Raw genomic sequence first — 23192 nt, 5'->3', positions numbered from 1 at the left:
TACTTCTATTTTAATCACAGTGGTGCGACGCAGCCTCTTCGCTGAATGTGAGCCACTCGGCAACCTTTTAAAAAAATGCTGCCGAATTGTATTACAAAAGCAGACACCGAGCCAGTCCCACCACAGAGACCTCCTACAGCACCCATGCACTGTTTGAGCAGGGACACGGAGGTACATCTGCTGTCTGCGTGTCTTCGTGCCTCAGAGACGGCGCTTTCGGAATGATTCAAGAATGGAAGTTAGTCACTAAATTCGCCGTCTACGCCTGTCTCATCTTCTCGGCCTACTTGTTCCTCCACAAATGTGAAAATAAGGTTTGTTTGGAAGACAAGTCCCTCCTCGAAATGCATAGTGAGTAATGAGGTCAAAGGTCAAAACTACGGCACCAGTTCGACGGGAGCAACTGATGATTGTTTTCATTGTGAATTCATCTGCCAATTACGTTTCAATTAACTGAATGACTGTTGATTTGTAAAATGTCAGACAGTAATGAGGTATTAGCCAAAATTGACAGCTTCAAATATCGTGTTTTCTCCAAAAACCAACGATAATCAGTTTACTATATAAAATCCTCACAATAAAGAAGCTGTAACAAGCACATTTGTTCAACAATCACAGTAGTTTAACTGCTCAAGTTATTGTTTCAGTGTCTGAGTTCCTTCAACATTTGTGAATGAGCAATAAGTGAGGTGTAAAGAAATAATAAGGAAAGCAAACTCTGTCTAACGACCCGCCAGCTGAATGCTGCAGCCTGTTGCTGGCTTGTTCGTGTTGCTTTTGAAGCTGCTGAAATCCAGTTCTTCTTTGACGGTTGTTTAACAGTCAGCACCAACTTTCATATCCTATTTAACATGTCCATATACGAGCCCTAAAGACAACACTCCAACCCTGACAGCCATTTCATGACATCAACACCGTAGCCACTGAAACAGTTTCATGTCTGAGACTTATACTCGCATATTTGGTATTTAATATGCCTCCGCTCAGCCAAACCCAGTCGGACGAGGCGGTCCGAGGCCTCATCTGGACCGGAGATGGATTGAAATGTTTTTTGTGTGGGCAGACGGGCTGCTGGCAGCGCTGGGATGAGCCGACATGTCCTCCCCGCACAGACGCAGACACACTCGCACCGAAACTCACCACATTCAGTTTCCGAGGAGCTTGAGAGTTCGGCTTCCACCGCCGTCTCCTCCGCTCCGTCCTCTCCGTCTTCCTCCTCTTCCTCCTCGTCGTCCTCCTCGTCGTCCTCCTGCTCCTCGTACTCTTCCTCCAGCTCCAGCTCAGTCTTGGCCTGGCTTTCCTCCCCGCCCCGTACCTCCTGCTGCTCCTCCGCCACCTGCACCTCCTCTGACTGAGAGTTGTGGCCAGGCCCCGCCCCCAGCTCCCCCCCCTGGCTCAGGGAGTAGTTGTGCTCCTCGCTGCAGTGCTCCAGAGCGAGGCCCGCCGCTGCTGCCGCCGCCACTTCCTCTTCCTCCTGTGCCACCTGATACACCTCCACCACCGTACACTCCCTCGCCATCCCCCCATCCTGTCCTCCTCCTCTTCCTGCAACACATAACTCCCTCTCCGTTGTCGCGGAAACAGAGATACGATCCTCCTCCTTGCCTGCAGCAGGGCCCTGGGCTTCCTTGGTGATGGGAGGAGCTGCGTGCCTGTTCCTCCTCCTCCTCTCCTCCTCTTCCTCCTCCTCCTCCTCCCGGCTCCTCCCCCAGCGGCCTATCAGGACCGCCTCCTCGGAGCAGGCCAGCAGCTCCCCCCCGACCCCGAGGCCCAGCTTGGTGTAGCGAGCCATCTCGTCCAGCGCAGACACATCCCAGCGCTCCGGGTGCAGGTCCTCGCCAAAGCCTCCGTCGTCCACCAGGTCGCTTAGCAACTCAAAGGGCCGTTTCCTTGGCGATGCTGGGGAGCCCAGCATAAGGAGCACGCTCTAAAGGGGGGCAGAGACATGCTTAAATTGAGCAAATTTGGATTTTACAAAACATACTGCATTTTGGACATTACTCCTCAGGTTCATTTCAACATTTTCTTGTAATATTAATTATATCATAATTCCTACGGAGAACGTGCTTCTCCTACTATAACAAGTCAAAATGACTTCTGTGAGTCACCTAACCTCATCCAGTGCACAATTCCCCTCAGAATGGAGCTTAACAAGGATGTTTTCACACCTGGCCCACATGTACTGATTCATACCTGAGAGGTCAGGTGAATCCAAGCCAAGCATTCCTCTTTTTCAAAGTAAGACGTGATGTTTACAAATGATCTCGATGTCATGTGGTCTCTCACCTGGTCGTACTCAGTCCTGCCCCCCTGTGGCGACATGGCCAGAGGGTAGGGGCTCAACAGACCCCTGTGTATCCCGTAGGCCTCGCCAAACGCAGGCTCCATCCCATTCATACCCGGCTGAAACACACAGACAACGAGTTGGAAACAAATCCAACATGGACTCCTACATGGGAGGACCGTAAGTCAGAGGTGATGGAGGAGAATCTGTGTTTCTACTTTACCTGAGGCATGCCCAAGGCAGGAGGGTGTCGGGTCGCGGTCACAACGTCAGCTTAAGAGAGTTCTGTCGCAAAAAAACACAACCGAGCTCAGAACTGAGCGGAGATGCAACAAAGAGGAGGCATGAGAGGCAAAGAGGAGTTTCATACAAGGAAGATGAGAGGACACGAAGAGAAAGATGCCACTGACCTGAGGTTGAGAGGGTGAAGGGGTCGAGCTGTTATCACATGTCGCAGCCTTGCCGCCCTCAGTCTCTCACCCTGGAGGACAAAACAGCACAGAGACCGTCCCACATGAGTTTAACAGAGGACAAGATAGGAGTTCAAAAACAATGACAGCGTGAAATTCAACACACTGCTGAAGATATATGAGGATGTAATGCATATCTTTAGCGTGTGTCGAGTATGAGCATAATAAGCATATTGTCACGTTGTTATGTAACACTTGTATTGTTTTCTTGGCACAATGCAGCACAAGTTGCTCGCTATTGTATTTGGTTTGTGTGATCGGCACAATGAGAAGAGATGACAGCAGTTCAGATGACAAACTGCAGGTTTTAAATGTGTCATTTTAATAACAAAATACAGTCTGTTCGTTTAAATGAATTCATTCTTTAACTGAAGACGAAATAATTATCGGTGAAATTGTTTTCTTTTTTTCGTTGTTTATCGTGATGTGATGTGAACATGTTTCTTATGTTTCGAGAAGGGAAACATGAATGTGTTTGGACTTCAACCATGGTGGCTATTGTTGCTTACATTAGCTGCTTGGTTTTTCTATTAATAAATCCATTTATTCAACATGAAAAAAATAAAAACATGCTGCTGCCAAAAATGTAGGACATATCAGTTCCTGAGAAAGCTCTGCCAGCTACGAGCATAAAATAGCAAACGCTGTCATGCACGAGATAAAGGTTGAATCTTATTGTGTTGCAAAGTATTCATGTGGCATTTGTGAATTCAAGTGTGGATAATTACCAACTATCATTTGTTATTTTGGTACAGTGTGTCGTTATCTCACAAGATGCATCGAAGGATAACTTCAGATAGAAATGTTAATTTGTTAAAAATGACATGACCTGTACAGGAAAAAACAACAAGCTGGAGACGAGAAGAGTTTAGAGGGAAAAGCAAAGTCGTGAAAACAGATTAAAGCTAAAGTGAAACATTTGTCTCCTTGCAAGTCGGGTTAAAACTGTCTGGAAGGAGTCAATAGGCCGGTTTTCCTGCTGTGTAATGTTGACCAATCAAAGGGTCACGGAGTCAGGAAGAAGGAAGCTCATATTCTCATGGCTAAAAGTGAGCTCTCCTCCAGCTACCTGGTAAATGAGCTGACACATTGAGTAGCTTGTATCATTGCCACAGTCATAAATGAACAAAAAAGAAAAGTCATTATTATTCCTAATTTGTCTTCTGTGCCTTTTTGAAACAAAGTTTTAGTGGATAAAACTGTTGTAACATGTATCTTCATCTACCAATGAAAAGGCCTTCGTCCATCTCGCTAACACTCTCCGGCTTGCTGGCTGTTCGTATTTGTGATAATAAAAGAGTCACAAATACATTTTACAAAAGCTCAGAAATATCCCAGAACAGATGAGCCCTTTAGTTTGAGCTTACAGGAGGATTATTGTCAGCCGTGGATTGATACACAAAATATACAGCACGTGAGACCAAATCAACAACAGTGTGTGTTCATGATGATGAAGACACGTCACCAAGTGTAACAGTGTAACTCACTGATATGTTTTTAATCAGGGTTTTTAACAACAATGGTGCAACAAAGATATTTCCAGTTTTGGACACACACACATAAAATGTCCTTCTAGGATCAATTCATCATTGGCGCTGTCCTTTTTATGGGAGTTGCTCTCAATAAGAAAATTATAGCCAGCTTTATATATCCTTCCACCTAGCTAACTTGCCCTCCAAAGAACTGCTTCTTTACCTCCGCCCACTACGGTTAAACTCCACCAATGACATGAGCGGAGACTGATTCGTTAATGTTTGGGAAACCAAAACTCCAACTCTGCCTTCCAGGGGAAGAGAGTACTGATCACAGACGGGGCTCCTTTCACATGGCAACATGATGAAACAGCGAGCAACATTAGCCCTCACACACACACACACACACACACACACACACACACACACACACACACACACACACACACACAAACTGTGGGAACAATACAGGTCTACCTGTGGAAAACCAAAGAAAGCAGCTCGCAGAGAGGCTGGTTCAGTGATTGGAGAACAATGGCATAGTATGGTCTCTGTGGATTGACCTCAGGCACACAAGAATGAGGAAATGAGGATTGGCTGGGCGGTTATGACACTGCCTTGGCACGCCACATGGAAAACTGGTATTTGGCACACGAAGCAAGCCAGCTACCAACACACCGCATACACAAACACTTATCAGACACATACAGAGTTTTAAAGTAGATAACAAACGGGTGGAACAAATGTAATAATCCCAGTGAGCTACGAACACACCGGGGATACATTTCTTTATCATGCATTTTCGGCAGTAGCACCGAGAGCAGGAGTCCTTGAGATACAAAGCACCCTGGGTTTACGTGAGGGTTAAGGTCATGTACCTTTTTATGTCAGTTGTTTGCTTGGAGCAACAATAAAACTTGCACAAGTGCTGATTTGTGTTTCTTCCCCTTCACAGAAGAAAAAAAAAAAGCGTCTTTATACTTTGTTTCGTAGCGCAAACAAGAACATAACACACAAGTACATTCTGTTCACCTAAGACGGAGCATTTACCATTTTCCTTTGATCTGCTTCACTTCAGCACAGTTCTCTCCTCTGTGTTTGCTGCATTTACAAGGTAAACCGATGCGCCGAGCAGATTCTTATTGGTGTTTGCTCATCCTGCAGCTCGTATAGGAGCCCGGCTTGCCTTCGAGCAATAACAACCTCGCAATAGCGTCGTGTGTGTTGGTTCAACACAGGGCTCGGTCCAAAGGTCTCCATTCTCATAAACACACTCTGACAGGGAGAGTTCAAAGTAAGGTAACCGGAAACAAAATGAAAGCACTTCGTCTCAAACCACCGTGGGTCAATAACCACCAATAAGCATCGGATTTACATTCAGCCAACGATCCATTTAGTTCTCTGTAAACAAGTCTCTGCAAGCAAAGTGGATGCCAACACAACTGCAGCTCATGTAGCAACACCGAACACACACACTCCGACAAAGAAAACACACCGTATATCCTGACACTCAGTGAGGATATTACGCTGCGTGAGGTGCAGTTTGTTACTTTCCCTGTCACGTACACCGAACCGCAGTAACGAAAATAATAACAGTCATTTCCAGCCATATATGTATGTATATACTATTATTGCCCTGAAGCCATTCTCCTGAACACTATGTGGTGCCCAGAAAATGCTAAACAAAAATAAACGAATGTCTTTGAAACAGACTGTTATGTGTGACACGGGGCGGAGGGTTCAAAAGAACCAGATTAAATTATTTACTTTATTATCGATTCACCTGACATTTATTTTCTGAACTGTTTGGTCCCAAAATAGTAAAAATAATATTCATGGTTTCCTAAATTTGAAATTTCCGTTAATACGGCTTTAAAGTACTCCTTTTGTCCAGCCAACATGTATAATCCGAACACGATCCCATGCAGCAAATCAGAATCAGCATCAGAAATACTGTATTAATCCCCACAGGGAAAGTCCAAAGCGACAATCACTCACAGCTGCTGGGATAGAAAAAGGAACCATATATAAAATAAATAAATGTATTTATATAAATAAATAAATAACAAATAGCAATATACAATCAAGACAATCCTCACTGATCAGAAGCTAGAACAAAGACAGTTGTAGTTTTTGCCAAAGAAAATGACTCATCAAGGTTTGCTGTTTATTTTCTGTTGATCAACTAATTGTTTAATCAACTAAATTGTTTCAACACCACTTTCATCTTTTTATCATTAGGAATCTGATGTGTTAGTAGATCTTAAAAGAGCATCGTATTTTTAAAGTTGTTCTGTCTCATGTAATGTCACTGCTTCATAAAAACTTCTACGTAACTTTCAAAATAAAGGTATAGCTTTGCTGGCTGATTTGACCGCACGAACCTTCTCATCCAAACATGTGTCAAACACTTCTGAGTGCGCAAGCAAGTCATTCTGACAGTGGACCAAGAGGCAAATTCAGAGCATGAGCAGTCTGACCAGACAATGAACCTTGAGCAGCTGGAGGCCTCTTCAGGAGGAACAACTCCAGCATGATAGCGGACACCGCTGTCACGGATGGATGCAGGTTACGCACGAAGAGGAAAGGACTGGGAAGAAAAGTAAATTCAGCATGCCCACGAAGAGGCTGTGATGGCAGAGAGTGTGGCCGAAAACCGCGAGGAGGAGGCGGGAGAGCAGCGAGGAGAGACGGTCACTGTCAGTCTGTCTGGGGAGACAATTTGCCAAATTAAAGCTCCAAAAAAATCTGAGCGGGCAAACAAAAGCTCCGTCTCGCCTGGGAAATCTCCGTTTCTCCTCTAATCACATAAAAACATTTGAATTACTTCAAGGAATCAAAATGAACAAACACCCTAAACGAGCTGGATGCGCCCCCGCCTCTCTGTGTCCTTGGAGCTTCGTTTCCCGTAACGATGGAGAGCCAAAGTGGCCCCGTTTGCCGCCCCTCGCCTCGCTCCCTCTCCATCCAGTGCGCGTCCGCTATATCCCGGGGAAAAAAAACAACCTTTCAATCAAACAGGGAACCGATCGGTGCAACCGATCTGATGGGGCACGTCGGTGCTGTGTGTCCGCACAGCTGGTTACAACAACAGCTGCACACAGAGCCAGAGCACGAAGGGAAGGTGCCATGGTGGCAGCCAGCAGTGTGTCCCGCATGGCACGGCGAGCCGAAGAGCTGCGCTTCCACATCCACTCTCACTCTCCTATTTCACACTGCACGTTCGCATTTCATGCATTTCCCTTTTGTACAAACAAAAACATAAATTCCTACCAAAAGCAGCCAGCGAGCATCGCGGAGTATCCAGCCGAGACAACAGGGATCCGCTCGGCGCACAGACAACAATAAAAATGGGGCGCAGCTGGCAGTGCCACCGGATGTCCAATATTAATTGTTAATACGGCCGATTTCTGAGCATGTGGATCGGCTTCAGCTTTTTAAAGGCTCCAGATGAATTCGGCTGGAGGAGCTGCTTTCTGCGCACACTGCCTCGGACTCTCGTTAAACATTAAAGTTGAAGCGAAGAACAAATCACAGAACAACTTTGGCTGCTGTTTGTCCACCTGCAGGTGCTGCCGCCGATCGGTGGTAGTTACAGGCTAATGCGAGTCCGTCTCCGCACAAATGTACATTTACTGTCGTAAACTGTCCAATTTAGGCCATTAAAGAAAAAAAAAACACACACACTCACAGAGCGAGCAATGTTGTCCGCCTGCATATTCGCAATTATAAAGGAAAAATGTGCAATAATGTAGAAATATTAATGTACTGTGAAAGAGGTTGTAGAAGGGAAATAAGGCACCTGTTTTGAGTGTCACATTTTATGGATATTAGTGATTAATCTTCAAATAACCTTAGAGTACGGTGCAATTGCATTTATTAATCAAAATATTCCCCATGTAGTTCTGTACCATGCGTGCTCCTGTGTTTAATTCCAAGTGAAAGTAGCCATTTTCATCCTAGAAGACCGTTAAAAGCCTTCATGTTGTATCTGTCTGTTCCTAAACATGTCATCAAAGACTTCTCTGTTGTTAATCTTAAAGTAAACAGTTGTTTATTTGCCCAAAACTGAGAGACTGGCTTTACCTTAGCGCGTGTCCTCGGATGTCCCCTCCGAGTTGAGGCTCCTCCGGACCGGGGTAAAATGTCGGCCTCGGCCTCTCCAGATGATATTATTCCGCACCATCCACGGAGGACAGAGGAGGATCACCGCGTGAGCAGCAGCCCCTCAGCCCGGGAATCCCGCTTCACCTACAGCCACATGCGGGAAGTTTGTTTACAGCAGTGCCGAGCTGGGCTATATGGCGGATAAACGGGACAGAAAAGATGGTTGTAGGACTGCTGAACACCCCCTTCTCCTCCACCACCTCCTCCTCCTCCTCCTTCTCCTCATGCCTCTCCCTCCCCTCCATTGGTGCAGAAGCCTACCGTTTTGGAGATGAGAGGGTGGGAGAATAAAGGCAGTCATCTCTCCCCTGAAGCTAATTCCTTTATTAATAAAGTTTTACAGGCTTGTACAGCTTGTACAGCCCCCCCTCCTCTCTCTCCCCCCCCCTGTCTTTGAGTTGGTGCGGTCCGCGGGACTCTTAAAACAAGACGAGGACACTTTCTGTGGCGGCTGCGCGGGTTTAATCCACTTTTTTTGGGGCAGGGAAAGAGACATAAACATAAAGAGAGAGATGGAGGGCGTGGATCCGCGCGCCTGGATGTGTTTTATGCTCCGAGTCTCATGCTGCCACTGTGTCCTAGCGTTGTTGTTGTTGTTGTTGTTTTTGTTGTTATTGTTGTTGTTGTTGTTGTTGTTGGTTACGCCGTGTTTAGCTGCATGTTTCAGGGTTCAGCGGACCGTAAAGGTAAAGAAAGGAGCTGTGAGTGACTGACCTGATTGGGAAGTGTGTCAGCTGTAAAAACAGTTGCAGCTCTCATCGGCGAATTGGGGGGCACTTGAGTTTACGAATAATCCCGCAGGGAGAGTATAAATGTTGTAAAATTAGAGTGTCAGACTTCTGGCCGGGGGTTTCAAAATAAAACTCGCGTTGCGAAGGAAGGTGTACAATTTAAATGGGTGGTTTTACAACAGTCGTGGGTGAATTTGTTGCGACCCCGAACAGCTCAATGAATTTTTTTTTTTTTTTTTCAAATTTTCCTGAAAAAAATGAAATGAAAAGCTACTTTGTCATGTATGCCTTTGGTAGGCTGTGTCACAGAGCTGCTTCGTGTCATTGTGTGCACCACACTGAACATGGACCGGAGAAAGCAAAACGAAGAGTTGTCTGAGAAAAGCGGAAAGAAAATTATAGACAAGCCTGTTAAAGATAAAGACCATAAGACCATCTCCAAGCAGCTCGTGGTTCCTGCACATGTTATTAGCACGTTTAAGGTCCCTGGGACTGTAGTCAAACCGGCTGAATGCAGCTGCAAGAGGAAAATCAACCCCAGGTTGAACAGAGGAAACAAAGAGCCAGGGAAAACTTCCAAGTGATATAAACTGAATTCTGAGGTCTAGGTACATCTGTGTCTCATTGCAGCTTTTTGAGCACAGTGGGCTGGATGGGCAGGATGACCCAGGAAAACATCACTGTTGAAAGAAAAACGTTTTACAAAGCGAATGTAATTTGCTAAAATGCATTTTGACAAAACTTCAGTGCTCTGGGGAAAACTTCCTTTGGACAGACGAGACAAAACTTTTTATTTTTATTTTATATCAAACAATAAAATAAACAATAAACAATAAAATGTCTTTGTTTCAACGTGTTGTCTTTGGTTTGTTTGCAATTAAATTTGGATTTTTGTGATTTGCAAATCATTGCATTTAAAAAAAACTTTTTTTACAGTGTCCCAAATTTTTCGGAAACCGTGTTGATTCCGTTGATATGCTCTCAATTAATGAGTTAGTTGAAGTTTTACAAATATTGGAACAATATTTCAGTCTGATGTAATCTAAAATATGTTTTTACTTGACTAATGTCTGCTATATTTTACTTTTTTTCATCATCTTTTATGAACATGTTTTTACATTGTAGATACCATCTTAAATCAATTAGGTTCAAACATCATCAAACCAAAATGATAAAAAAAAAAAAAAAACTTAAATACATTTTACACTAAAATAGTATTTGAAAACTTGATTTTTAGTGGCACAAACTTAAAGTTGACAAAGTACAGAGAACAAAGAAGTACACATTTTACTTACATCTGAACAGCAACACATTTAAACACATTTTATTTTCTTGTTAATCTGAATTTATTAATAGGCTATTTGTTACAGGCAAACAGTTGAATGAAAAACTGTTATCGCGATAGGCTATCGGATGTAACTCATTGTATGTAAATGGTTTGTATGGCTTGCATAGATTACATTGGAATGATGAATTTTTTTTTTTAGGTAGCCTACATTACAATATGCTAAACCATCACAACAAAACAAAAAGCTAAACAAGCTCTGCCGCACTTCAAAAATATTGAATCACTTGAATGTGCAAATACAGAATACTGCCATTGAGAATGATACACAACAGACTCTCTGTCGGATGTCTGTTTAGTTGTGTTTATCTGTGTATCAAGGCAGGAAACCCTCAGAGCAGTCAGCGCTCCACGAGTATTCATCTCTTATTATGAAAAGCCTACTAACACATTTCCGGTTTTGCAGTTATTCACTAATTGTAACTTGACTCGAAATGAAGGCAGTGAAAACGGATATGGTTTGCGTCTACGACACAGTATCGTCAGAGGGGCGGGGTCACACGACCCGTCTTTAAGGACACCGGGAGGACTAAAGCTTCAAACCCGTTGACCCCAGCGGGGTCCGGGGCTGCTTTTGAGCTGAGCCCCGCTGGAAACTCTTCACCTCCTTACTGACCTGTTAACGGAGGAGCAGACGCTGGCACGCGGCCTCCGCAGCGGGTTTACTACAACTTCACAGCCATACCACTCTGTAAACTCCAAGATGTTGGGGCTTGTGGTTTACCTTTTGACGATAAAAGGTTTACCGTGATTATTTTATCCATAAACAATGACACAGGAATTTTTCAAAAATATGTATTGCATCACATCTCTGTAAATAAAATATAAAGTCAAATATCAGGTTGAAGAAGTTGTTCAGTCATTTTATGAGTTTTTATATGAAACCAGCAGACTTAAATTAGGTGAACTTCAGACAATTAATTAATTTAATTGAAGAAAATACATTTAATAAACCAGTGGCCTTTTCAGGAATCAAGAGGTAAGCAAACTCGCTTTGCATTATTAATTTGTTGTATTTTTCATTTGGCCTGAGGATGTACATGTAGCTGTAGTCCCTTTATATTCCAGTCAATATATAAGACAACATATGAGGTTATTTGTAGGACATTTATTAAATTGTTCATGTACTGCTGTAGGGACTGAATTCAATAGTAGGCTATTAATCTTCTTCTTTTTAAACAACGTAAAAATGAGTCTGTGGAGTGTTGTAACTGTGAACCAAATAGATGCAGGGAATTCATAGAAAAAAAGTGGATCATTATCAATAATGTTTAATTTGAAACAATATTGATGAATATGATAATAATGGGTTATATTTAGCTGTCATTTATCTGTACTACCTGCCTTAAAACAAGTATCTGTAATAGTTTTGGCTGTGTGCAGACAGATGAAAATATGAATGAGCAGCTGCTCCCTTCTTTTGAAAGAAACCCATCTATAGCACAGCCAGTGTTATATAGGTCAGCTCATATAGCTGCTTGCATAAACATGGTTAAATCTTAATGTACTCGCAGAGGAAAGTAGGTTGTCATGGTGCATGAGCCTCATTAAGCCACGTTTTATGAATATTACAGGAGATAAGCTGTGGGGTGTTTGTTTTTATCTGTCGGTTAAAGCCCATATGTGAAGGCCTGAAGGCTGTGTGTGTGTGTGTGTGTGTGTGTGTGTGTGTGTGTGTGTGTGTGTGTGTGTGTGACCTTAAATAATGTGTATTAATTTGGTATAAATCTGTTCAAACCGAAATGTAGGCCAAGGCTGGTATATATCATACTTAAAGGATAATAGTGACAGTTTTTATGCGGTTCACCGTATTACCACTCCCTTATGTTTCTATTTCTGTTGTGACCAGAGGATAGTACAAATCATTCTGCTAGTCAAACATTCACAAAAACAACGCTGCTTTTTCAAAAGGTCGTGCAGATTTAATGGATCATTCGAGATTGCAGTGCTGCACCACCATTAATTTATTTGCTGCAGAGATTTATCGATTGATATTTGTCCTTTTTGGAGGGCAATGAAATAAGAATATTTATAACCCAGCACAGGAATTTGTGCTGCACCTGTAGGTACAGTACTGCTCCCTTTTTTCTCAGTAATTAATAATAATTTCTCACATGCAAAGTGTGATAATGCCATTTTGTGTCTGAACATGTTGCCTGCGCTTGAAACTTTTTTTCAATGACTCATCACACAGCTATGACTTAGTCCTGAATTTAAACAAAAATAATTGTTCTCTTGCGCATTGAAAAAACATTGCTGTGTCATAGGTTGAGGTTAAGTTCATGTGTTCAGCTAGTCCTTATACAAAACCATCATACTTAGTGTGATCCTGTAAAGTGATCCGAGATAATAAAAAAAAAAAAAAAAATTATGAACACAGGCAAGTGTAAATTGATTAAAAACATAATAAATTACTCTGATGGAATGAGGGTGATGTACAGTATCCAGTATAAAGTCAGAGTAAGATGTAAAATTCAAGATGGCGTGTTATTTCTTCCTTGTTCACAGACTGGGTATTCCCCAGCAGCCTTGTGCTCAGTGCTGCCACTGATGGCTGGGAACTGTATTACAACAAGACACGATGGTAGATATTTCACTCCATCTATCTAAATGGCAGCGTTTAGTAACTTCATAAATGAAATCATTTCCCATTAATGGAGTGGGACTAGAGCGTTTTACCAGGTACTTCTTTAACAGTCAAATTGACCTAACGGCAAATTGTTAAAACCTTTTCCTAACCAATCATTCCACCAATAAGCAATCAATTTATTAACCCCCAAGCTGAATAGTCTGCACTCAACACAAACACATATTCATTTTCTTTGGCAACTCAGTTCAACAGCTATTTTTTTCTCTTAAAAAAATTAGATACTAACTTTCAGAATGACAAGGGGAAAATAATCATGTTTTGAGAAACATACTCCACAACTCTGTGGATTCTCTGAGATATTTAGCAAAAAAAATATGTTCCTGTTATCCAAAAATATAAAACACTTTAAAAATAAAATAAAAAAATGAGGAGCTATTTCTTATCCAGCCTATAAAAGGTTATTTTTTGCATCACTGCCAATGCCATAACTGCAGTTTTTGTAGGTGGCACAGGTTAGACTTGCACTAGTGTGGAGCTCTGCAGTTGGACAGTGTTGTCTGGGCCTGGGATGAGGTTTCTTTGAGCTTTGGTCAAGTAACGCAGCTATCAGTTTCAGCAATTTGATGAGCATGCAAATATGCCTTACCTTTTAGTCCTTCACTTTCCAATTCTTCACATGAAAAAAGTACGTTTCTTAAACTTCCTCAGTTCCTCGATGAGACAAGGAAGTATCCCGAATCGGTTTTCAGGTCTTCATTGTAAAGCACTGCAGGTTCTTCCTGCAATCTGCTCACACCTGATGGATGAGGTGGGTTAACTGAGTAGGTATGAATCATGCCTGCCTTACTGCTGATGCCATTGTGAGAATCTTGCGTAAGAGTCAACCTTGTCCTTGATTGCCAAGGTAACTTGATAAAACTGCCTCAGCTCCACAGCAGGGGCCCCTTCCTCTCACAGGCAGTGCAACAACATTGGCAGATATGCAACAGGAAGGTCCACACTTAAGTCATTTTTATTTGATTTGTACAAACAAACAGCACTTTAAATTATATAACCCATAACCCACTTAAATTCCTTTTTACCTGAACTAAAAATAATTTCGGGCAAGGTTTTAACATGGGTGTGTTTTTGTGTGCATGCGTGTAATTATCACTGTATACTTGTGAGATAAGATTAAGCAGGTAGGCGTTTGAAAGCACTAAGTATGACCGAGAATCTAGATTACATTTCTGCCTGCTCCGGTAAGAACGTGAATGATGTGAAAAGCACAGTTGTACTGTATGAGACATCACTCTTTATTGGGTATTTCACATACAATGCCACTCACATAGAAGCGTTTACTTCACACTAATACAAGGTCACATACAGGATCTCATCTCCATCAACAGTTAAATTTGTGATTTTTTTTTTTTTTTTTTTTTTTAGAATTGTGTTACCATGGTGACTCTTTACACACCAAATATTTCAATCTCCATTCATGCTGCCAGGAATATTTAACAGATGAATGTGGGCCAGTTATCAAAAGGACTGAACAGATTCATCACAAAAGAAAAGGGAACATTTTCAGGGTGCGTTCACAACCAGAATGTTTAGAAGTGGTAATCTGAAGTCACAAGTGTTCCCTGCTTTAGTAAAGTTTGCTTGGCTGGCTGAGAAAAATGCCATTTGGTGTCTGATGATTCACTGACACTGGAAATGTGACTGTCCTTCTGCAAGCAAACTGTAGCGTGCTTCATGATGAGTTGGCTGAGGAATGAAATCCTACGCAACTACAGGACACAGACCCCAAAACTCAAGGGTTTAAAAGGTAAATCTGATAACTGGCTCTTATTGGTCAGAAAGTCTGAGAGTGAGAGCAAAACTTCAGTCTGGAGGACTGCTGCTCATGTTTAACTTTCTCTTCGTGTGCTCTCAACTGCTACAAACACAACACGGAGCTAAAGTTCCCTTGACCTGGCTTCAGATTTGTTTTGACTCTGCCAACACCAACATTTCTAACCTTGCAGGTTGACAGGTTTACAAAAGTCTGTCCAATGAGTGAGCTATTCGTGAGCCCATGTGACTTGTGCTTACAAGTCCTGGCTCACTTAGAGTGAAACTAAATACCCACTGCAACAAAGTCAACTTTACTGGTGAGGAAAGTCTTTGTTGGTGTAATCAGGCATAATCACACTCCATTTAATGCGGGTCCCTATTTGTAAATGACTTTACACTATACTGTTGTATATCCACTTCTAGACACATGCCACCACCACAACTACAGAAAAGGGCTGGGGGAAAAGATACAACGCAATTTGGTCTTTCTAAAAAGTAGCTGTATTTTGATTTTGATTCTTTTTGGCTGAAGCAAAGTGGTTTTAGAGAGAAGGACAAGGAGGGTGAGTGGTAAGGAGGGAGGGAAGGAGGGGTGCTCCGGGGTGGAGGTGTAATTGTGGTAGTGGCTGGTATGAGACTCTTAAAGCATCAGGAGGAGGCAATAGTGTCAGAGTGACAACAGAACTGCAACTCATACGAAGAAAATGTTCAGGTGACAAAAGAGGAAACATGTTGGAGGCCAGTTTGGTCTCCCAGGTGAAAGGGGTGAAATCGTTTTTCAGACCATCGTACCCAAGCAACCTTGTGCTCAGATGAAGCACATCATCATCTCACGGTCCACTTTGGATGGTGGTGTAGAGCCAGTGTGATAATGATGATGGGTTATGAATGGATAACGACAGAAGACTGCCCAAAGAGAGGTTAAATACTGCACTGTATGCCGCAGAGCAGCATCGTTGTTATTGTTAAGATTACCCATCTTACATATTTTGGTGCAAACATGATCATATTTATGAACTGCAAGGACGTCTGTTTGTGACCAAATGAATCCCCGTTTCATTTGAGAGAATATTTTAAAATTCACTTCATAATTTTCTGCATCTTGTTTAAAATGTCACCTGACTGACCTCGAACTGCAGAAAACCATTCGCAGACTGATGTCACACAGAATGTGACTGCTGGACTTGAATTCAACCCTCCTTGTTATGAAAGGTTTCTTCTGACTCTTGGCTACTGGAACAGTGTGAAAAGCTGTCACTTTTTCTTTTCATGAAATGTTGTGGTGAATGACTGAATGAGAGCGATCTCTCCCTGCTACCTGAAAGTTGTGGGGGAAGAATTCATTTGCAAAAAGTTTAAATTAGGAATTAAGATGTTTAAAAGCCTGATTACAAGTGAACATTCAATTTAAAGAGAGTGGACGTTAACACCAAATCTATCAGCAGCAAGCAGCAGCTTCACTCTACAATCATGCTGGTCCCTACAGTCCAACCTACGGTACAGCTGTACACAAGCAGGCGAAAATGGGCAGGATTTCATCAAAAGGGGTCGAGTGGAGAGGGACTGAATTGGGTGATGAGATCACCATGGCAACGAGGACCTCCGTGGTGAGGAGCATGAGGGGAATGTGGGAGGGAGTTTCATGCTGAAGTGATCTAAAGTGGAGGGAATCGCTCTTCACTTTTACGGTTTCAGGAGATTCTCATGGCGGCGGTTCAAGCACTCACACTAATGAACTCTTCACACACTCTCACACACTCTCACACACACACACACACACACACACACACACACACACACACACACACACCATTACATCACAGATAATAACAGTTATATAACAAGGCCGTGTGGACACCGAGTGATCACAGCAACCTTACATCAGTGTCCGCAAGCCAAAATAAATACAAACACTTCAAAATCCTTGTTCCCTGATGGCAGCAACACAAAAAAAAAAATCAACAAATGTAAACAAACATGGGGTAAACTAAAGGATTGCACATTATAGAGATGGAAGATTAACATCTACTCCAAACAGATGATGTTGTGGTTTGACTTTCCTCATTTTGAGTTACTGTAAGTCACAACTACAAACAGGACATGTTGCACTCGGCTTGTTTTAAAACACACAACATGTGTCTTAATAAACATTGAATCTTAAATTGCAGATACTGTACATTATTCTTAATGTTCCCCAAGGTCACAAAGAAAGCTGACATGGACTTTTGGGTTGCAAAATGCTGCAAGTTATAAAATAATCCATCAATTCTGCAGATTGTGGGGGTGTGTGTGTGCTTAATGGAGAAATGTTAAAATTAAGTCCAGCAAACCGGGGGAGAGGAACGATGGGAGACATCACAGCTCGCAGTCCTGGAACAGAGAGATAAACAAATGAACATTACTTACAATCCCTAATATTGACTGTGAGGATGCAAAGAGAGGTGAGGAAGTCAAAGACACCCCGCTACAGAAATTTAGATTACTGCGTGATGCAAACACGCCTCGGAAAATTCATAAAAATGTCCCCCGTACATTTCAGCCGGCTCATATTTTGGAGGAGTTGACAAATAATAACGCCTGAATGCCACTTCTGTCACCGTAGGAAGTTTAGTAGCAGGTTTGTTCACCCACTGCATTCTGGGAGACAAATTGAGCAGTTTTTGATTTGCAAACTGCAAATGAAGGAGGAGATACTGTCGGTGCTGAGGAGCCGACAGAAAAGGAAAAAACAAAAACGTGTGCCAACAGAAGAATCCTTCCAGCATGGACAACATCCTAATTCAGAATAAAGGTCTGGTTTTAATGAAGTGAAATAGAATGAATCACTTGTATTCAAATTTTTCACACAATAAACAATTCAAATGTGAGCGAGTGAGAAACTCCTTAACGTCAACTTAAGCCGGTCCTTCTGGATAAAAGAAAAGCAGATAGTGAGCTTTTATTTTGAAGGGTGAGGATCAGTAGGAGGGTGTAGGTAAACATCTGGGACTCTGCAGGGACTTTTGAGATTTCACTGCATTTTCGGGACATGATAAGCTGCATGTTCCACTGAACACGGGTCCGCCATGTTGGCAGCGCGTCAGACGTCCTGGATCGGTCATCTTTCCATGATTTCTGTGCTGCTGTCGTCGGTTAACGTCGTTAAACGGCTTCTTTCGTCTGTTTTGTGGTTATTGTTGTCATTTCCTACTTTGTGCTGCAGCCTACAGACAAAGTTAACACAGCCAGCTGTATTTTAGTCATTAAAAACAGGAACCCTCTGATTAAATTTTTTTGGCGTAACTATTTCCCACACTGTGTCTGTGGCGGGAGGAGAACGCAGCATTTCTTGTCCAAATTGTAAGACGGCGGGGGCGGACGGTTGATGTAGAGATTTGTTCTAAAGCCAGAAATTTGCACATGGGGTGTTTTATTTTTGAAAATTGAGCGGAATTTTATTTTATTTTCTCAACCGACTCCGCTCGGCCGATCTGCTCCGAGCGGCTTCCGCCAAAAATAGACTCGCTGCCTATCTTCAGCGGAGCAGCGCGGCGCAGCTGGTGGGATATGAAGCATCGACTTAAATTCACTCCGGTGGCCGCGTCGGAGACGGAACCAGCGGAAAATAACCGTTACGGCACCGTTACATGTGAAGGGTTTACCAGATTTTTTTGGGAGCTATTTATACAAGCCCATATTGATGCCACCCAGTAAGTGGGTCATGGTATTCATCTTAAACGGACCTTTCCGTTTGTTCTGATTGTTTGCTCTAGATCACAGGTTGTAAGTGTTGCTCTGACAAACTCACCGTCTTTACTCCCAGAAGTAGCGCAGATACCAAATCGTTTCATTCTTCAGCTGAGGGCCAAACAGCGGGTTGGCCTGGGCCAGAATGGCTACCAACCAACTGCACAAACAGGGAGAGAAAAGAAGGATTGTCAACACGATGACCTCATGTGTACACAGGCACATTCACAATCACGGAATTCAAAGAAAAGTACGGCTTTTTTTTTTTTTAATTTCCTGCAGCCTGCGTCTTATTGCTGAGCATTACAGCGATATATCACCCTGCTGTGAAAACAACCATCACCGTAAACAGAGCAGGAAACAGCTTCACAACGAGTCCAAACAGGCCGAGGCCACAAGAGGAGCTGTCGACTTAAAGGAGGTCCAACTTGAAGCAGCTCTGAAGCTGTTATTCGTGGGTCTAAACGAAGGTGAATGTTGTTTTATCACCCTTTTAATTCAGCTCGATTGTTTGCTGGTTTGCGCAGCTTGCAATGAGCCGGATGGATCTGTGTCTTCATAAAGACGCACAACGAGACGGTGTGAATGAAGGAACCCGTTTTAAGGGGCTGACGTTCTTTTGACTTACTGTTGTAAGCAGCATCCTGCGCTTTGTGTCCAGAGTCTCCACAATAACAGTGATGGATGCAACTCTGATAATCAGAATGTGTTCTTCAAAAAGATTAGTATGAACTTTGTCCCTGTTTACTGGACTTTAAATCAGGTGGACTGTTAATCCAGAAAGGACCCTTTGATCATGACAACAAGTTATCTTCTGGTAAAGTTTGGTCCCGCTGTGGTTTATAATTATCAATAAAGTGTTTGTGCAAAAGGGTGGAAGAGCTTTCACCGCTTTTGTCCACATTTACCTTCAGTAGGGATAATTTTAGTCGTTTGATTACAGCTACCAGCTGGTAGCAACTTATGTGCTGGCTTGGTCGGTTTATTGGGTGTATTTCTGAAATAAATAAAGTTTGAGTTTATAGCGTGTAAAGGTTAAAACATGAACTCTCCTTTACAACTGCTGAACCCTCTCTGGTTGAACTGGCTCTTGAGGTACTGGCTGATTACTGGACTTTAGATTTAATGGCTGAACGTACAGCAAATAAAACACTCACACACTTACACAACAGAGGAGACATATGGTTGTTAAGATATAAAACAGAATCATACTGAAACACACAGACAATCCATAAACGTGATCCGTATTATCCATTTTAATCCAGAGTTCTCAAATTGTAAGTAATCTCTAAAATTGTATATACCCGGCACATTCAATTAAATTCAATTCAACTTTATTTATAAAGTGCCAAATCACAACACAGGTTATTTCATGGCACTTAACACATTAAAGTCCTTACAGCAAGACTTTACAATATTATACAGAGAAACCCAACAATTCAACAATTCCCACGTAAGCTAGGAGGGAAAAAACTCCTGTTTAAGGGAGAAAAACCTCCAACAGAGGGAAGAAAAACTCCCTCTTAACAGGAAGAAACCTCCGACAGAACCAGACTCAGGGGTGGGCGGCCATCTGCCTATGAGGTCAATCTGCTCATCAGTCTTGTACGTGTAATTCTTTCTACCCGTTTTTATGTTCAAGCTCCTCCAACTCATCCAGCGACATCATTTTCAAACTAAGAGCTAAAACGGAGGAAGTCAAGTTTTCATTACAGAAACGTGTACAGGTTTGTGAATCTCATGCTGCTGCTGTTGTATTTATGGAGGTGTCTCTTGGAGGAGCTGGAGCTCCCTCTAGTGGTAGAATAATAATTCTGCAGGCACTTCCTCCCACTCTTCATGTTTTTTTTTATCACCTCAAAAAGTGATGGGGGGGGGGGGGGGGGGGGGAATCTTTTTCCCAGCTGGTTTTAGGAGGATTTCAAACTAGCAACTCATGAGGATAGACCTCAGTGCTGAGAAGACCAGGTTGTTTGTATCTTTATCATCTATCTTTTCATTTATCATAAGTCTATTTGATATTCCTCTTGCATCGGCTGTGCAGATCTGTCATTTTCTCAGGCAGGTTCTTTTGGTAGAAGTAGAGAAACTGCTGTAATTATTATTATCGTTGTCATTATTATTACAACTTTTCTGCTCTGCGTTGTTGCGGTCTCGGCCAATAAGACCCTGAATAATATCTTGTTTCAGTGCATTTACATTCTCCTTCACGTCTCTTTGCTTTACGCACGTCCAGCTGATATTTAACGAGTGAAGCGACTTGCCCATCTCTTCCTGTTCTCCCGGCAGCATGCTCTCTTTGCAAGTATTTTTGTCGATTAGTCGCTGATGTTCCTGTTTGTTTGTTTGTTTCTCTCAACCTTGTGAATTGTTATCGATCTTCCCTTCCCATTCCTATCATCCACGTCGATCTTCAAGTGCGTTTGTAAACCACTGTTTGCCGTCCGTGACACGCAACAACCTCAGAAGCCGTTTTATTTGAAAGCGCTGGACAAAGCAAACGACTAGTCTGCTCAGCGGTTTCAAGTTTCACTACTCAGGTGTCATTAAGCAGCAGATTAATACAGCAGAGTCACCCGGACACGCGAAGCTCCAAACGTCAGAAGAAGAGGAAGACAGTTTGTACTTACAATAAGTAGCAGCAGACTGCTGTGAGGATGAGACTGGTGACAATCACACTGTCAAAGAGGAGAGAGCAGTCAGTCACACGCCGGCCCAGTATTACTGTCATATTTCATATTCAAATACAGTGGTTCACAGTTTATATATCTAACGTTCACTAACGTCTGCACAGATTAGTGAATGAACTGAGCACTAATATGTAACTTAAAGTAGAAACCAAATTACATGAGCTTGTGGTTGTTTTGCCATATGACAACACACGCTATGAAAAACAGATGTCAACTGTCAAGACCACCGTGCTGAAGTGGTTATGTGGCCTGTTTGAGGCATTTGTGGGCAACGTTTCCCATAAGTGAGTGAGAACTGCTTTAGAGAACTGTTTATTTTATGTAGGCTATTTATTTGTGTTCGTTTAACTGGACTCCCCCCCCCCCCAAAAAAAAAAAAATAAAATAAAAACTGACACAAAATTTCATGACAACCATCACAACACCTATGGACACTGGAGACACTTTACTTTGCACACCTGCACAACAAATCAATGTTGTCTTGTATAACAGGAGGTACCAATATGTTTATATCGTACAATACAGGTGCATAAATATTTAAACCAAATTATCTTTCCACGCTTGCCTCTGTTGATTTAACCCTGTAGAGACCGTATGGAGGTGAGGGGGGGTGAGGGGGGGGGGGGGATGACGCAGGGCCTTCATCACATAAACAGGAGTACGCTCGTGCGCTCATGTATTTCTGAACATAAAATGCCACTGAACCCAGCGAAAAGACTAACAATGAATAGTAATTAAATAAAATGTATATCTCAATTAAAATGCTTCTGAACAAAACCAAAGTAAACGCCGTTAATTGCAGTTAATTAACGGCCGCTACAGCACCTACCCCCGGTTGGGTCCTTTGGGCACTAAAAACGGGGCCACGACTCCCACCAGTCCCCATAACGTGGTGAAGCAGATCATCGGCAGGGCGAGAGAGTGGGACACCATGGCTTCAGCTGGCAGAAACAGGTACAAATGGAAGAATTATTGTGGGTTTGTCCTCTTAGAAATAAAGCGCATCAATGGCTGCTGAGCCAGCCCGTCGCTTCCGCGATGTTCCCGCCCATCTAAGCCGACGCGGTGTATGATTGGTCCAGACTCCGGAGACAGTGGAGTCTGATTCGTGTAGCCAGCTGCCTTTCAGTATTACAGTGAGAGGGATTGGATGGATGGTTGCGCCAGCAGATTGTAGACCAGTGTAGTTTTTTTCATTTTCAACCCGAATACTTTGAACCATCCTTTACTGTTCACCATTAATGTTATTTATAGAGCAGGAAAAGGAACTAAGAAAAAAGACAAACAAAAAAATTAAAGCACAGCTTTTAGTTTTACTATTACCAAATACAAAAATAAAAAATTAGAATCATTTTAGAGTAAATGAAAACATTTTCCTTTTTTATTGTCAGCAGTATTAAGTTATAAAACAAAGTGATAAAATAATGGAATAATTATGAAATAATTATTTTAAAACCAATGATGTGTATATACATATGCAATTATTCAGAGAGACAATACTCAGTTACTATTGTAACACATACACCTGTTAAGCCTGATTAGCCGGTAATACATTTTTTGTTTTAATTTAAGTTTCAGTTACTGGTAAGAAAGGTTTTAGGGCCTTATTTTCTTCCTTTATCAATTAAACAATAATAATCAAAGAAAAACGTGTTAAAATAAGTCCAAACAGTGGTGTATGTTGGTGTTAAAGTAATCAATATTGTGGGTTTTGACAGAGAAGCAGCAAGCCTTATATTTCATGTTTTAAGTCTTTATGCACCCAAGACCATACACACAGTAAATGGCTGCACATGGGCTACAAATTTAAGACATGCAAGTTATGTGCAGAGAGCATGCTACATTAATTTGCCAAAAAGGTGACAGCAAGTAACCTGCCTTCCTGTATTAGCACTGCCACTC

At 42.3% G+C, this 23192-nt stretch overlaps 2 protein-coding genes across 3 annotated transcripts in view; both read right to left on the bottom strand.

Moving 5' to 3' along the window:
• Window positions 1-8672, bottom strand: part of LOC138208598 (CREB3 regulatory factor-like) — a 28575-nt gene extending 19903 nt beyond the window's left edge. Inside the window, exons 1-6 of one of the 2 annotated variants that reach the window (XM_069166594.1) lie at window positions 8655-8672; window positions 8313-8523; window positions 2695-2765; window positions 2508-2569; window positions 2287-2403; window positions 1141-1927 (exon numbers count right to left, since the gene is read on the bottom strand). In XM_069166594.1, coding sequence (XP_069022695.1) covers window positions 1141-1927; window positions 2287-2403; window positions 2508-2516 — 913 coding nt within the window. In that variant the 5' untranslated portion in view covers window positions 2517-2569; window positions 2695-2765; window positions 8313-8523; window positions 8655-8672. Of the gene's footprint in view, window positions 1-1140; window positions 1928-2286; window positions 2404-2507; window positions 2570-2694; window positions 2766-7499; window positions 7683-8312; window positions 8524-8654 lie in introns of those variants that run through there. The other variant, XM_069166595.1, reaches the window with a different exon arrangement.
• A 5658-nt stretch (window positions 8673-14330) lies between these two features.
• Window positions 14331-22337, bottom strand: atpv0e2 (ATPase H+ transporting V0 subunit e2). Its single transcript, XM_069166976.1, has 4 exons — window positions 22120-22337; window positions 21231-21278; window positions 18662-18760; window positions 14331-17244 (listed from the first exon to the last, which is right to left on the bottom strand). The coding sequence occupies exons 1-3, from the start codon at window positions 22221-22223 to the stop codon at window positions 18667-18669; spliced, it is 246 nt and encodes an 81-aa protein (XP_069023077.1). The 5' UTR covers window positions 22224-22337; the 3' UTR covers window positions 14331-17244; window positions 18662-18666.
• Between the last annotated feature and the right edge of the window lie 855 nt (window positions 22338-23192).

This window comes from Embiotoca jacksoni, unplaced genomic scaffold, assembly GCF_022577435.1.
Source record: "Embiotoca jacksoni isolate LCO1_2020_lvr unplaced genomic scaffold, fEmbJac1.0.p SCAF_4, whole genome shotgun sequence".
NCBI classification, from domain to species: Eukaryota; Metazoa; Chordata; class Actinopteri; family Embiotocidae; genus Embiotoca; species Embiotoca jacksoni.
The sequence above is the reverse complement of the archived record's forward strand: the minus strand, read 5'-3'. Positions and strand labels throughout refer to the sequence as shown.